This window comes from Terrapene carolina, unplaced genomic scaffold (assembly GCF_002925995.2).
Source record: "Terrapene carolina triunguis isolate 2854851 unplaced genomic scaffold, T_m_triunguis-2.0 Scaffold194, whole genome shotgun sequence".
NCBI lineage: Eukaryota > Metazoa > Chordata > Testudines > Emydidae > Terrapene > Terrapene triunguis.
Window position 1 is genome coordinate 11,960,072 of NW_020664545.1, and position 15,653 is coordinate 11,975,724.

Here is a 15,653-nt window from a genome sequence, read left to right on the forward strand (position 1 = left end):
ACTTCTTCGGATGCATCCGAAGAAGTGGGTTGTAGCCCACGAAAGCTTATGCTCTAATAAATTTGTTAGTCTCTAAGGTGCCACAAGTACTCCTGTTCTTTTTACTTTAATCTTAATTCTGTAACTGCTTTGAAAACTTGGACTGGTCAGTGGCTGAAATAGTTGAGGGTGGCTGAAGCAGGGAAAGTGCTGCCAAAGGCAGCAAGAGATGCAAACAGCATCAGTGAGTTAGAGCGAACTAGAAAAGTTAGTGGCAAGCCTGGAAGCCGGAGGATGTTGCCTGCTTCTTTGATGGCAAGGGAGATGGGATGGAGGTAGGCTGGTCTCTCTCTTCTAACTAGCAGGTCTGGTCACGAATGGCCCCTCAGGTGTGTCTTGCGGTCATGCTGTGGTACATTAGCACATGGTCCTTCTGAGGTTTTTTCCCCCTTGTGAAGTAGCGGCTTTGGAAAACGGCAAAGTCTGCTGCAGCTCGTATTCTCTCTGTGCTGCTGTGTGTTCCCCACCCACGCTCTCCTTTCTTTCCTTTGGGCCTGAGGAGCCGCATTCTTTCCTGTGCTGCTTTGAGTAATAAGTCAGGGTGGATGTGACTGTGTCTGGCGGCTGGTTGCAGAGTTTGGATGGCACAATAAGGAATGGGGCCCGAGGCAGAGAGTCTGTGTCTAATTACCCCACGTGCAAGAATCACCCTGAAAATAGGCCTAGAGCCTGTGCACTTAGTCTGCTGCCATTGAAGTCAGTAGGAACTTTCCCATTCGCTTCAGCAGGAGAAGGGCCTGACTGAATAGTGCGGAGCGTGATATGACCGGCAGCTGCTTGGTAGGGTTCAATTGCATCAAAATCCATTCGGTAAGATCCTCTTGCTTGTGTGCCAGAAATCCCCCTCTGGTTCCAGCACCTGCCTTTCGCCTCTCACAAACCACCTTAAAATTGCTTCTTGGATACACCAAACTCTGTAGGACCTATGACAAATCGTATCCTTTTGCTACTTGCTTGGTTTAAAACAGGGGTCTCAAACACGCGGCCCGCGGGCTGCATGCGGCCCGCGGAGCTCTTCCTTGCAGCCCGTGGAGCTCCCCACACGCCCCCCCCCCTCCCCTTACTTCCGGGCCCCGCCCCCCCCCCCCCCCCCCCCCCCCAGAGTGTCTCCCGGCCCCCACTTGCTGCCTCCTCACTGCCCCAGAGGAGCCTGCAGCACAGGTTGAATCCGCTCTGCTCTGCAGGCTGCAGGCTTCCGGCAGGTCCTTGTGTCCCTCTTCACTAGGGCCAGGGCAGGCTCCCCTTCCCCTGCCCTTCTGCCCTAGTCCTGAGCCTCTCTCTTCAGTGAGGTGCTGCCACCCTGGAGTCGCTCTAGGTAAGCGACACCAGGCCGGAGCCCGCACCCCAACCCCCTGTCCGGAGCCCCCTGCCACATCCCACACCCTCCCGCACCAACTCCCTGCCCTGAGCCCCCTGCCGCACCCTGCACCCCGACCCCCTGCCGCACCTTGCACCCCTCCTGCACCCCACACCTCCTGCACCGCCTGGGGGCAGAGAGGGGGCAGAGTTGGGGTGAGGACTTCGGGGAAGGGGTTTGAATGGGGGCAGGGAAGAAGTGGGGCAGGGGCGGGGCCTCATGGAAGGGGTGGAGTGGGGGCGGGGCCGGGGGCAGTGAGGGGGGGTGTCAGTGATGCGGCCCTCGGGCCAATGTACTAGTCCTCATGCGGCCCTCGTAGTCATTTGAGTTTGAGACCCCTGGTTTAAAAGATGGAGGAGTTACTAAGTGAAATTCTTCTGTTGTGCGGAAGATCTGAATGGGTGCTCACAATGGTTCCTTCTGGCCTTTGGATCCGTATGCCGCTGCTGCATTTTCCCAATAAAGGGAGTAAAAACTTGTAATCTGGGTCAACAAGAGATTCTGCCCACCGCACTATGCACCAGAGCTGAGAGACACACGTGTGTTGATCCAGCATTTGCTCTGCCTCCCTGAGAGACGCTAGCCAGCCTCTACCTTTTGCTTTTTGACTCAAGTCACATTTCTTAACCATCCAGGTGCCCTTGTCTAGTAGTGATCTCAGACCACATAGATACATACAACTCTCCGCAGTAGTTCTGTGTTGTCTGGCTTTGTCTCTGAGCCATGTGGAAATTGACTTCAGTGCTCCTAGAATAGTAGGTTGTTTGAAGATTCTGTTGCAGTCAAAAGTATGGTGGCTGGCGAATATTTTAGCAAATAAATTTACAGTCTGGTCACTGCTCTATGTAATATTAGTCTGCAAGGGTTGCCTGAAGTCCCTCACTGGTTTATGCATTTAAACAAGAATAACGGGGGGGGGGAACCAAAACACCTTGAGAATCCCAGTGTTGGTGAATTTAATGTGGTTTCTTGGCAAGCTCCCTCCTTTTACTCTCTGTGCTAGCAATTTTAAACACAGGAAATGATCTCACCTGTAGGTCCCAGAGGTCTGACTCTCTAGCTGACAGAGGCAAAGGCTGGGGGGGAGGAGAGACCTGGCTATGATTTACTGTTTCCTGTGGGGCTGCGTGTAGAGTGTGGATTCTGTCAGGTCCTCCCGAGCGCGCCGAGGATTTTGGAGGCTCGTCGGCTGCTTTACATATTTTGAAGGCAGGCTTAGAGGGCTCTTATCTCTGCGCATGGTGACTTTCAGCAAGCTGGGGATGCTGGCTGGGGGGGAGCAGCTGATGGGTTGGGTGACATGAGTTGAGCAGCCGTCTGCCTGCTCTCTGGAGGACAACAGAGAGCTTTAGCTGATGGAACATCTCTATTGCCAGCAAACCACCCCCCTAAATATACCCCCTCTTCTCCCCTCTCCCTTAACCCAAGTAACATAATCTTAGATGTATTTAGAAAAAGCCGTTTGAAAGCCTCCTTATTATTTAACACCAAAACGAAAGATTTCCAGGGTTTTTCTTTCTTTCCTAGAAACATCCTGTTAAAATGAGCGGCTTGAATTTTATGCATCTGTTGTCTCCAGGCTTTATTTTTTTTTTAAAAAAACCCACAAGTGTGTGTGCATGTGTCCACACTCCCCACACACGCTAGATCTGCCTCGCACACCGAGCACTGATACGTAGAGACGGCTGCATGAGTGAATTGCATTGTGGTGGGCGTGGAGGACCTCGAAGTGTTAATGAGTAATCGGACTGAAATTTGACTCCCTTGAAATAGAGCTGGGGGAGGAGGGGGGAGTTCAGAGCCAGGAATGGGGGGGGGTGCATATGTCAGTATGGGAGGAGGCAGGGGGGTGTTCCAGCAGTCTGGGAAGCAGCAGGGTGCAAACGTTGGGCACCTTCGGAATCCTGCGTCGGCTTCCTGCCTGGGTGAGGATATTTCTGACGTTTTTTTTTAATTCTCGCTCAGGATTTATTAAATATGTTAAACCTCCTTTCCCCACCCCCACCCCTTCTTCCTCTCCTCCAGTGCTGCACAGCTGCCTGGAGACTGGCCAGGTGCCAGGGGCTGGCAGATGGTGCAGGGCTATTAGATGTGCTTCATTCGATTCCCTGTCCCAGCTCCCGCTATTTAATCAAATTATAGGAAAAGTCAATTTACTGGATTCTTATTCTTTGTAGCCTGTTCCATTCCCCATCTCTCCCCACCTCCCTGCCACAAACACGCGCTATCCAGACACACACACACACACACACACACACACACACACACTTTTTTTTCATGCATTCCACTTCAAGGTTTGTCTCTGTGTTGAAATGGGGAGATTCTTGGATATGCACAAAGGCAAGGGGCTTTTAGGTTGTTTTTTTTTTAAGAGGGCGTGGGGGCCAGTTGTCAGCATCTGTCAGTTCTCTCCCTTCCCCCTCCTCTCTGTGGTTTTTTTTATGAGTTTATGATCTAAATTTGTGCTATCAGGTCAATAAAGACTCCGTCTGAACTTGGCGATCTGTTGAAACAGAAGGTCACAAGTTACATTCTCTGCTGTCTCTTCCCCTCCAATCACCCAGAGAACACTGCAGTTCGGTGATTGCCGCTTCTGGGTACCAGCAAAGCAGTGGTAGACACCGGGGGGGGGTCACTATAGGAGTGAGGGGAGTAAAGGGACTTTTACAACTCTCCCTTAATTCAGTCATCACCATCAGATTAGCCCAAAGAGTTGTGGAACATGTTATAACGGTGGGGCAGGGGTCGTAAATCTACTGTGTGGAGCTGACACAGAGCTAGTGGGGGGTGGTGGGGGGTTTTTGTTTTTAAAGACACACTAGTGTGTAGTATTGGAAGACAACAGAGTTTGGAGCATGGTCAGGGGGCTTGTTCTCTAAGAAGAGAAAGCGAAGGGGGGGGATATGAGAGAGAGAGAGAGAACAAGGGATTTTAAAAGCCTCTTTGGAGGACATAGTTCTAAGATGGTGTGTGGGGTTTTTTAAAGCTGGAGTGTAAACATTGTCCGGAGCCTTGTGAAATTCATTGCATCACTTCTTACAGGCATGCGCTGGACACACTGGGCATCGGTTATTGTTGTTTGTCTCAGCTGTGGGTGCTCTTGTTTAGATGGTGCATTTTGATGCCTTCGTCTCTGGGATGGATAGCCTGAGAAGCAGGAACTGAAGGTGCAAAGGGATGAATTTATTTTAACAATAGTAATCACAGATGCTTTCCAGAGCACATTTTTGCTATCTCTCTGTTAAAAACCCATTTTCTTAGTGTTTTGGGCAATTTTAAAAATAGAGCCATTCTTCCACTCCTCATTGGCACTTTGCACTTGCACCAATAAAAATGTTAGAAGTTGCAGACTGGGGGAGGGGGAATAGACCCTTGCCACATCCCTGCTGGCTTCCCTTACAAACAGAAATGCTTTTCCAGTCATTTGATGAACTGAGAATGCCCGGCAAAGTTACTGCAACCCCCGGTCCCTGCTTTCATGTGTATTTAAAAAGAAAATAGTTTCAGAATGAATCAATAGTGATGAAAATAGGTCCTGGGAAGGTTTTCGCATCAGTTTAAATGGCATTTTGGTTTATTTGCATATCCAGTGTGCATTTGTTAAACACATTTGAACACCAGCACACAAGAGATTTGTCATCAGCAGGCTTTCTAGCATCCACTTGGTCAATAACCCTTTCTTTGCTCCCCTGCCCTCTATTCTCGACGTGCTACTGAACAGAGGGCGTGCGCTTAGCTCCACTGCAGAATTACTGTAACCATCTACAGAAACGGGCCTCTGCGAGCGGACTTCCTTTTGAGGGACAACTCTCGTTTTAGTCCCTTAATTGTGCTGAATAAACGGAATAGGTGTTGGTTCCACCTCTTTACTTCTGCAGTAAAGGATTTCCAACAATAAAAGGTTCATGGAACTGACCAAGAGTTATTTGCCCTAAAGGAAGAAATCCCACAGCATTCTAGATTCCATGCAGGCATAATTATGTTTGTGTGCATTCTGTCTCCTTCCTTTGGAGTCTGTCAGCCAGTGGGCCATGGCGGCATGAGAGCTATGTGCCTGCTCCCAAGAGCCTGGCCCATGTGGAGATGATGGTGCTTTTCAGTAAGCAGCATGGTCTGCCCTTATGGTTCAGCCTGCAGAACATCTCCTGGCTAAAATAAGCCAGGGCTTGCAAATGTCCCAACCTGGGCTGCATCGCATATGCTGAGCTGCAGGTTTTCATTCCGATCAAACCCAGCACTGTACCTGTGCTGCTGGGCTGACAGCTGGCCTGCAGCGGGGTGTGGGTGTGTTTAAGGAGAGGGTCTGAATGGGATTTGGAGGTGACATCTGTCAAGGGCTACCGTGGGGTGAAGAGCCTCACTGATGGACCCTCAGAGTTGGTGTCTGCCTCAGTTTCCCAGTCAGTAAAATGGGGCTAATGAATACTTGCCTCGTTTGTAAAGCACTCTCAGCTCTGTGGATGAAAGGCACTATGTAAGAGCTGGGTATAGGCGACAGTGAAGCCTTTTTTGGTAAGGAAAAGCAGATACAGGAGCAAATGGGTCCAGAATACTTGCCTCCCCCATATCCCATTTCCCTCTGAATCAGCCTGGGGACTGGGGTTTAACATCCAGAAATAATCCTTGTGGTTACCCATAAAAAGCCATAACAGAAAAGGGAACTAAAGAGGAAAGCTGGAACTTCTCACGCTGGCCTGTTCTGTCACACACAGGGCATGAAAGATCAAAAATGTAGGGCACGTTTCTGCTTTCACTTCTTCTCCGCCCCCTCCCGAGTGTTGGCAGCTGCGCGTCAGTTGGATTTATTCGATGAAAGATGGATTGTCCGGGTGGGAAGGGTCAGTTAGGTGATCTCCAGCCCACATATGAGATGTGATGAGGGATACAGGAGGCCAAGTTTAGTGTGACAGTGGGGAGAGGCACCAGGGAGAAAGGGACAGAGTTAAGGTTGGTGCCCATCTTAGCGGTGAGGATTTCCTGAATAACGTAGCGTCGCTTTTCAGCTTTAACTTTGGCTGAACTTCTCCCTTTTTTTTTTTTTTTTTTTTCCTTTTTGCTGTGGGAATTGGCTACATTATCAGCCGCAATAAATAGGTTAAAGGCTATCTGGCTGGGGAAGGCGGCCGCCTGGCAGGAAAAGGCGGCGGGGAGGGAGAAGAGAATTTAGAAAGCACTAAAGCTATCTGAATGGGCAGGCCTCTCTCCCTTCCTCATCCCCCTTCCGGCCCTTTGCAGGTGTATCCATCCAACTCAGGTGATGACTACAGCAGGGATCCAGCTGGATATGCCCCCTCGAAACCTCCCAGCACTGTGTATCCTGGAGCCTTCTACATGCCAGGTCAGTAGTTAATGCTGGTGACCCCAGCGTCACAGCAGCTGCCCCCTATCCTGTTACATCCAAAGCGGTGACGGAGGGGATTTCCTAGCAGCGTGTGATGCAGGGAGACAGATGTGGGTGGTGCTGGGGCAGGCGTGCGTAAATACGTAGGCCCAATAATGTTGTAATCACTGCCATTACATTGGATCCCGGGCTTATGACTGGTTGCAGCCTCCCGACCTACACCCTTGTCCTACAGCGCACCTGCGCCGTGAGGCTGTCCCGCAGATTGTAAGCTTTGTGTTTGTACAGCGACCTGCCTAGCGACCTGCCTGGTCCATTAATGTGGTCCCTAAATGCTATTGCACTACAAATAATTAACTGCACCACTCCTGCGTGCGCACAGAGTGCGCGCCATCGGCATTACTCAGCTAGTCTCCCCTCCCCCCCAGGACTCCTGCCCTGCTGATGTTTGTGCGTTGCGATTTTATATCCCTGGTATTGACATGGTTGCTTGCCTTGCAGATGGACTTCACAACTCTCCAGATCTGTGGAGCTCGTCCGGCACCATGAGCCAGTCGAGCTACGGAGCCATGCTGGGTGGCTCCTCGGCCCCTCTCCCACAGTCCGGTGGCTTCAATAGTTTACATCAGCACGAACGGATGGTAACGTGTCTCCGGTGATGCCGTAGCCTTGAGCAGTGTGTGAATGTTTAGGTGGTGCCATGTCGTTGTAGGAGCATAGGGCACAGTGCTAGACTCTTGGGGTCTATTCCCAGCTCAGCCACTGAATATCTATGACTCCCTTCTCATCTGGGTCTCAGTTTGCCTGGCCTGTTAAATGGGAATAATGTTTCTCTCCTGCCGTGGAGCAATTTGGCGAGACTTTTTTGTAGTCTGACACAGGGTATTTTGGTGCAGTGTTGCTGTAAAATACTCTTTCAATCAGCATTCGCAAGGGGTGGACTATGGTGTTGAGTGAGATCCCTAGCTTCTGTCCCTTTGGCTCATTCTTTGACATAGCAAGATGCTCTTATGCCGCCGTTCTGAAAATACTGGTCATCGGCCTTGTAGATGTTTCTGCGAGGCCCCTCACCACAGCATCCAGGCCCTGGCGAACGTTAGTTAATTTAGTTTGTCCGTGATTGGGAAGTATTTTCCCTGTTCTATAGCTGGGGGCACTTGGACGTAGAAATGTCTTTCCCCCTCCCCAGCTAAAGCAGAGCACTTCAGGTTTATCCTGCTGTAGGTGGGTGTTCACTGGATTGTCCAAATGTGACCTGCCCAGCACTAGCTTGGTGATCAATTTAGATCTGCTCTGGGAATTATTTTGGGGGAGATCTAGGCCTGTGTGGTACAGGAGGGCAGACTGTACTGTACAGAGATCAAACTGGTACCCTCTGGCCTTAAAATCTGTGAATGTCTAAAACGAGGTGTTTACATGGCTCTCACTGCAACAGCATTTGTGCCCCTCACGATCTTCAGGATATTTATCTTCTCAACCCCACGTGTGACGCAGGGAGACTAAGTGACTTCCCCAAGGTCCTAGATTTCCTGACTCCCACTCCTGGTACCTTAGCTACCAGACTGCCCTTCCTCCCTCGGGGCGAAGGCGTGGGTGCTGCAGGATCAGCTGTAGAAATGAGAGCCTGCATTCCAAGCGGTGGCTGCTGTTTTCTGCAGTGGGGGAGCGCAGTCGTTCCCGCTTGGGGGGGGGGGGGGGGGGGGGGGGCCCTCCGGGGGGCGGGGCGGTTGCCCGTTCTGAAAAAAACCCCCCTTCTTTTTGGCTTACTTTTTCACAACCCCCCCCTTTCCCCCCCCCCCCTCCCCCCCCCCCCCCCCCCCCGCCCAAAATCTAAAAAAACATTTTAAAAAAAGGCAACGATAAATTTCAGAATCTGGAAACTTTTCCCCCGCTCCATAGCTGGGTGTGATAAGGGAGTGAGGAGAGGGAGAATTCATGAAAACATATCCACAATTTTTGCTGATTTTGGAGGGGGTTTTCTCCCTCCGCGCACACATATTTTGAAAAATGTTGACTCAGCTGCAGTTGGGGACTTTCCCCACCACTAGATCAGCAGAATCCCCCTCAGCTGCAGTAACATGCCAACATCCTAAGTTCCCTGTAAGCTGCACGGCAGCGCAGCAAGCTATCAAGGGCCGCACAGGCACGGAGAGGCGCCCAGCCCAGGCCTGCTGGGAAGAGGAGCCCCTCCGCCAGCCCAGCCTCGCCGGAGCTGCCATGTCCGGGGAGAGGCTCCTCTCACCTGGTCCTGAGCTGCTGCGGGGAGAGAGGGCTGGGAGGAGTCCTCTCTCCCCACTGCAGCCCTGGGGCAGCCTGCACCGCAAACCCCTCAGCCCCACCCCAGAGCCCACACTCCCAACCCTCTGCCCTAGCCCTGAGCCCCCTCCCGCACCCCGAACCTCTCATCCCTGGCCCCACCCCAAAGCCTTCACTCTAGCCAGCACCCTCACCCCCTGCATCCAACCCTCTGCCCCAGCCCTAAGCTCCCTCCTGCACCCCTCATCCCCAGTGCCACCCTAGAGTCCGCATCCCCAGCCAGTCCTCATCCCCCCCAACCCTTTGCCCTAGCCCTGAGCCCCCTCCCACACTCCAAACCCCTCGGCCCCATCCCCACCACACATCACCTCCATATTGGTGCACATAACAAAATACATTCCGCATGTGGACGTAAAAAATTTGAGGGAGCACTGGCCATCTCCAGCCGCTGGAAGACAGGGTAGAGATTTGGTCCATCAGAGGGCACAGTTGATCCACCCTCACTAACCTCTACATTCACCTTGGCGGGGGTGCTTCCTAAATCCTGCCGCGCTGTGGACTGTCCCAGGGGATCTCTCATGCCTCTTCCCCTTTCTCTTTTCTAGAACTACCCGATGCATTCAGGAGAAGTTAATGGCGGACTTTCCTCTGTGTCTGGCTTTCCCTCTGCCTCCACCCCTTATGGCGTGCCCAGTCATACGCCACCGATCAGTGGGACAGACAGCATGATGGGTATGTACATGGTTTGGCAAGTCTTGGGCAGAGGCCACTGAAATTTTCCACTCTCCCACTGCATGTAGGTTAATCCAGGAAAGGCAAACCATTGTAAATGTCTAATGCACAAGGAGCTGTGGAGTTAAAGCCACTGTCTGGGCCGTTCGAGAATAATGCTTGCGCTCTGTATGTCTGCATCACACCAGGTCTTATCCCTCATGTGTCGCACGTAGGCCTGGAGTTACTCCACGAGACAAGAGATTTAGTGCGGGTTATTGCTGCTGGATCATCAGGCATGATCTGGCAGAGAAGAAGGGGTGGGATCTGTGTGGTTTTGCACAAGTAACCCCCCCTCCTCCCCAGCCTCTGTGCTCAGAGGTTTAAGTTGCTTGTTGCTTTCCATCCATGCATGTTTTTTCACACCCAGCTCATGGGTCCCAGAGGGAAACTGGAATCTGTGCAGTCGCTTCTCGGAGGCGCGACCACTGAGCGAGAGGCAGAAAGGAGTTAAACCTGAGGCAGGTGGGGAAGGTGCAGGGGGAGACGTTGTTCGTCCAGATCAGGAGTAGGAATTTTCGTGCTGCGTTCAAATGTCATTTTAAACCCCTGAGTGCTTTAATCTCTAACCCCGCTGAATCTGTTACAAAACCTGTTACTGAAATTAACGTCATGATCGCTGGGAACTGAGATTCCTGACCTTGATAGTTCTGTTTTGTAGAGAAACCCTTGTTTGGGGACAGGGAGGGAACGGGCCTAGGACTGTGGGGGCTTGGGGTACGTTTTCACTACCCGCCGTATCAGCGGGTAGCAATCGCTTTATCCGGGATCGATATATCGTGTCTCGTTAAGACACGATATATCAATCCCCGAACGCGCTCACCGTCGACTCCGGAACTCCTCCAGAGCGAGCGGCGGTAGCGCAGTTGACGGAAGAGCCGCGGCCGTCGATCCCGCGCCGTGTGGACCCCCAGGTAATTCGATCCAAGATACTTCGACTTCAGCTACACTATTTGCGTAGCTGAAGTTGCGTATCTTACATCGATCCCCGCCCCCAGTGTAGACCAGCCCTTGGAAGGTGCCCTGTTAAACTGGGGTTTGCTGTGTGGGAGATGTTGAATGGCAAAGTGCCTTTGACCTGGCATCTCGTGCTAACATCCCTGCAGCTCCAGGAAGGCAGCCGCAGTGGATATTGCCTGCTCCCTGCTGTTCAGAGCGAGACTCTCAGGGCAGCAGCAGCCAAGGGAAGTGTGGGAATAATATAATATAATAGGCGTATCTCCATATATTATTATCTCATAGAACTGGAAGGGACCCTGAAAGGTCATCAAGTCCAGCCCCCTACCTTCACTAGCAGGACCAAGTACTGATTTTGCCCCAGATCCCTAAGTGGGCCCCCTCAAGGACTGAACTCTCAACCCTGGGTTTAGCAGGCCAATGCTCAAACCACTGAGCTATCCCTCCCCCAGAATAAAGTGGGTCTTTTTAAAACTCTGAGTGAGAGACTTTATCCTGCCTTCAACTGCTGCCACCTTCCCCTCCCAGTCTCAGTAGGAGATTGTGCGCGCAGACTACAAAGGTCAACTTTTCTTTTTAAGTGCCCCTGGGTTTTTCCAAAAGTGACCTGTTCTGATTTGAGCCTGGAGCACGCTCCAGCAAGGACCAGAGGGGTAAGGGCTGTGTTCTCTCTCTCCCTCTGCAGGCAACAGAGGAACCACAGCTGGGAGCTCAGGAGATGCGCTTGGGAAAGCATTAGCTTCAGTAAGTGTTTCTTGATCTGGATTCTTCCTCCCAACACCCCTCCGAGTCAGCAAGCGTTGGAGTGGGGTTGTTGACTTGACCATCTTGCTCCCTGCCCTGGAAAGGAGAGTTAAACGTCTCCACGGCGTGGTGGTTCGGGTGCTTGGAGCCACACAGCTCTCATGTTGGGCTTGTTAACTGGCAAGGAAAAGGGGAAGGATGGCCCAGCAGATCAGGCCATATATATCCTTGAGAAGTCCCATCGTGTCTGCCTGTTCCCCAGCTGTAAAATGGAGATGATGCTCTTTTTCTCCCCAGAAGAAGAAATAAAAGATTTAGGTGCTTGACACTATAGGAATTGGGGCCATAGATATAAAGGGGAAGTGCTTCACGGTCACTCCTCACCACCCCACTGGGAAGTAGGGCACAGCGGGAGAGCCGGGGCTCAGAGTAAGTTAAGTGACTTGCTCCTGGGCAGAGAGGAATAGAACCCAGGCCTGGCAAATCCCAGTCCAGTCCCCCTCCGCTGCCTGTTGCTGTGATACCTTGGGCACCGGGCGATACGGGCTTAGGTTCTGTACTCCAGGCCGTAGCTGATGTGAGGGGGCTTGTTTACAGTTCAGTGGCCCCGCTGGGTTAGTGTGGGGAGTGCTGACTCTTGACCCATGTTCCGTGTCGGGCCAACTGGTTGCTTTCAGTTAGAGTTCAGGCCTCGCCTGCTGCTGCGTGCCACAGACCCACCCTGCTCGGTCCACCAGCCCCCAGTGCCTCACCCCATGCGGAAGCCAGCTCCGCGCAGTGCCTGCCTCCACTGTCACTCCTTGGGGTCTCTGCACCCTGGGGTCAAACACCCAGGAAACCACCTCACGTCGCGAGCGCCCAGCGACAAAGGTGGCAAATGGAGGCGCTTGCTGTGGGGAAGGAGCTGGGGCGGGGGGAGGAACGCAGCAGTAGCATAGAGACCGAGGTTAATCTGGCCAGCAGAGCGCTTGGGGGTGGGCCTGAGGAAGCATGCTTGTTGCGTAGATGCAGGCCTGGGGGAATTGGTGAGGGTGACGTAGAGAGACTTGGAAGTCAATGGGATTGTGCTGTAGGTACTTGTGGCACACAGGTGCGTAGGGCAGTGAAGGGTTTGCAGCTCTACAGGGCCGGGAACGCTAGGTTTCGAAGGTGTACTTGGCTAACTGTGCTTTGTTTCTCTCTCGCTCCAGATTTATTCCCCAGATCACTCTAGCAATAACTTCTCTTCAAACCCCTCCACCCCCGTGGGCTCCCCTCAGGGGCTTGCAGGTACGTGCTCGATGCGCTGATCTCCTGAGAACTGCTTGAGCAACATTTTTACAAACCTGATCAAACCAGTTCCCTTTTAAAAAGGGGGGGGGGAGGATATCTTTTTTAAAAAAAAGTTTAAAATTAAAAAATAATAACCCAACTCCTGTGAATTGCTTGGTTTGGGTGTGGAGAGACATCTTGTCTCCATAGTCCCCGGCCGTGGTTTTCAAAAATGGCTAGTGATTTTGGGTACCTGGCTTCAGGTGTCTGGAATGGACCTTCTTATGGTGAGCCTTCTCCCCTTTTAAGGGGTATCTGAGTGGGCACCAAAAATCACTAGTCACTCCTGAAAGCCTTGGCTTTTGTCTCCAAAGAAGTGACCTGGCAGGAAATATTCTAGCCGCCCGTGAGTCTTGTCCACGTCCGGTGATGCTGTGTCACACTGAAGTGTAGCTTTGCGGCTACTTGGGTGAAAGGTGCATCCTCTTTTCCTGCCGAGAGCCCCTTTGCAAGCCTCTCGTCGATGTGCCCTTTGAGCGGTCACTGTTCTCTGGGAATGAAGCGTGTGCCTGTGGGAGGGGCTCCATGTTCATCAGGAGGTGGCTGTTCGAACCATTTTCAGAACCTGTTTTATACTGTGATTTTAAAAAATCATGGCAGCCTGCTCCAGGTGCCTCCTTCTGCAGAAGACTGAAGCTCCCAACCCGGATCGTTATTAGGTCTGTTGCCAGAAATATCTCAAAGCGTAAAGATGCAGTCGGCCACCTCTGAGCTCCCTTCTGTCGGACAGAGAGGGAGAGCAGTACAAAACTGTGCTCGTTTTCATGTGGCATGACAGGCACAGCTGAACTGGCATCAGACCTTTCTGGGGGCATCGAATGGTTCGATCCCTCCATCTCGCCACTCTGGTAACATCTGGGGGCAAAAACTTGGCTTTCTGAGAGAGAGGGTTTACAACAGGGGCTAAAGCACTGATATCAAAGTATAGCACTACTGGGGTGAGGGGGAACTAAGGACAGAACCTATTGTCTGTCTGTCTGTGTGTCTCTCTCTCAATGTGTGTTCTGTCTTTCCCAGATTTAATGCTTCACTTGACATTGGGGTGAAGCTTGTTAGCTTATTTCTCCCCACAACCTTGAGTTTCCTATGGAAATGATGTCGGCCCCATAACCCTCTTGTTGCCTCTTTGGTCCAACAGACGTATGTACATTTACACAGTTGGCAGGCCACCTGGGGGGCTTTCAACTGTTCGTGGTGTTCTAGCCCCATCTAGTGTCGCATTTGAGGGCTGCATTTGAAATTATCCAATGTGCGATTTGTTCCAGGCACTTCCCAGTGGCCCCGAGCGGGCGGACAGGGTGCCTTGTCTCCTAGCTATGAAGGGACTCTCCACACGTTAGTAAGTATCACGTCAATCATTTATACTTGGTTTTGTCTCTCCCCCCATCCCTTTCCCGCAGTGAGCAGCGGTTCATGAAATAACACATTTACTGCTGGCTGGTTGGAAATGTGGCGGGGGAGTACAAAGGGGAGAACCATTGAACCCACCCCCATGGCACTGGTTATTTTTCTGAGCAGCATCGCACGGCCGGATTACCCATCAGATCTAGCCCGAGGGTCCACTGTGTAGTGAAGTGCTTAACACTGGAGAAAAGCTTTCAGTTGCAAACAAAGTCATAGGTATTGGCAAACCACATCGCCCAGACTAGTGTCCTGTTTGACACAGCTCGGCACCAGGTGCTTAAGAGAAAAGTGCAGGAAAACACACCCTAAACACTTGTGTAATAACCTATCCCAGCTGGGAAGCTTTCTCCCCAACCTCCAGTAGTCAACAGAAGTGTGTGAGGATTTACATCCTTTATATTTTTTTATCCTTTCTGATACAACTCTAGATGTTCCTTTTATCCATATAACGGCTTAATCCCTTCTTGGAATCCCTCAGTGTATTGTGGCAGGGAGTTCCACAGGCTAATCACGCCCACTTTAAAGTTCCCTTCCCATGCAACAACACTTAGGCGCCCCCCAGCTTGCTGGCAGAGTTTGAGCACAGGGAACGTTACGGGGGTAGTAACCCTTCTCTAGTAGCCTTGTGGTGGTTGTCTGTTTTTGCAGCTAGTGGTTCTGTTGATGCACGGAGGCTATGGCCAGATGCCAGGCAGGCAATGTTTTTCAATGTTAATGGAGTCTTCATTTTTCTCCACCACCCTCCCCGCCCCTCAAAGCAAAACAAAATGGAAGACAGATTGGATGAAGCCATCCATGTGCTGAGGAACCACGCGGTGGGCCAGACGGCTGCCATGCCAGCCAACCACGGAGATATGCACGGCCTGCTGGGATCGGCCCCTGGTCACAGCGCCTCAGTGGGCGGGCTCAGCCAGGCCTTCCCCACTTCAGTTATGCCTCTAGGGAACAGGCATTCAAGTCTGGTGAGTCAGGACACTGGTGGTGATGGTTGCTGTAGCGCTAGATGCCAGGGCCTGGTTGTGCTGGGAGCTGTACAGACACGAAGGCCAGAGACAGTCCCTGCCAGAGAGTTTACAATCCAAGGCCCCATCTGCACACAGACTTGTACTGGTTTAGTGCAAACCACTGTGTGAATACCCTGACTTTGGTGTAGTTCAGTTTGGCAACAGGATTAAAGCTAATCAACTAAAGCTAAATCGAAATAAGCCACCGGCTTAAACTGAAATAGGAGTGTTTCTGCAGGGGGTTGCACTGGTTGGTTTCAGTGTGTACCTTGAGTTGAACCGATAAGCCCTGAATGTAGGACTCCAGACCACAGCTGGATCCAGCAGTCAGCCTGGGGGAGCCCAGGTTGTCCATGAGATGATATTGGTCAGCATGAAAAGTGGAGGTCACATTGTTGTCCCCTACTGGGGTAGGGGTGAAAGCTTGAACATGGGGATCTCCAATAAAGCAGCTCCTCCTAGAATAAGC

General features: G+C 51.8%; 1 protein-coding gene across 10 annotated transcripts in view; it reads left to right on the forward strand.

Moving 5' to 3' along the window:
* TCF3 (transcription factor 3) overlaps positions 1–15,653 on the forward strand; it is a 115,420-nt gene that overhangs the window by 88,391 nt on the left and 11,376 nt on the right. For 9 of the 10 annotated variants that reach the window (XM_024218393.2, XM_024218395.2, XM_024218397.2 and 6 more), the window contains exons 8-14: positions 6,632–6,734; positions 7,239–7,378; positions 9,599–9,725; positions 11,407–11,465; positions 12,656–12,734; positions 14,042–14,115; positions 14,939–15,142. In XM_024218393.2, the coding sequence (XP_024074161.1) occupies positions 6,632–6,734; positions 7,239–7,378; positions 9,599–9,725; positions 11,407–11,465; positions 12,656–12,734; positions 14,042–14,115; positions 14,939–15,142 (786 nt within the window). The remainder of the gene's footprint in view (positions 1–6,631; positions 6,735–7,238; positions 7,379–9,598; positions 9,726–11,406; positions 11,466–12,655; positions 12,735–14,041; positions 14,116–14,938; positions 15,143–15,653) is intronic. The other variant, XM_024218400.2, reaches the window with a different exon arrangement.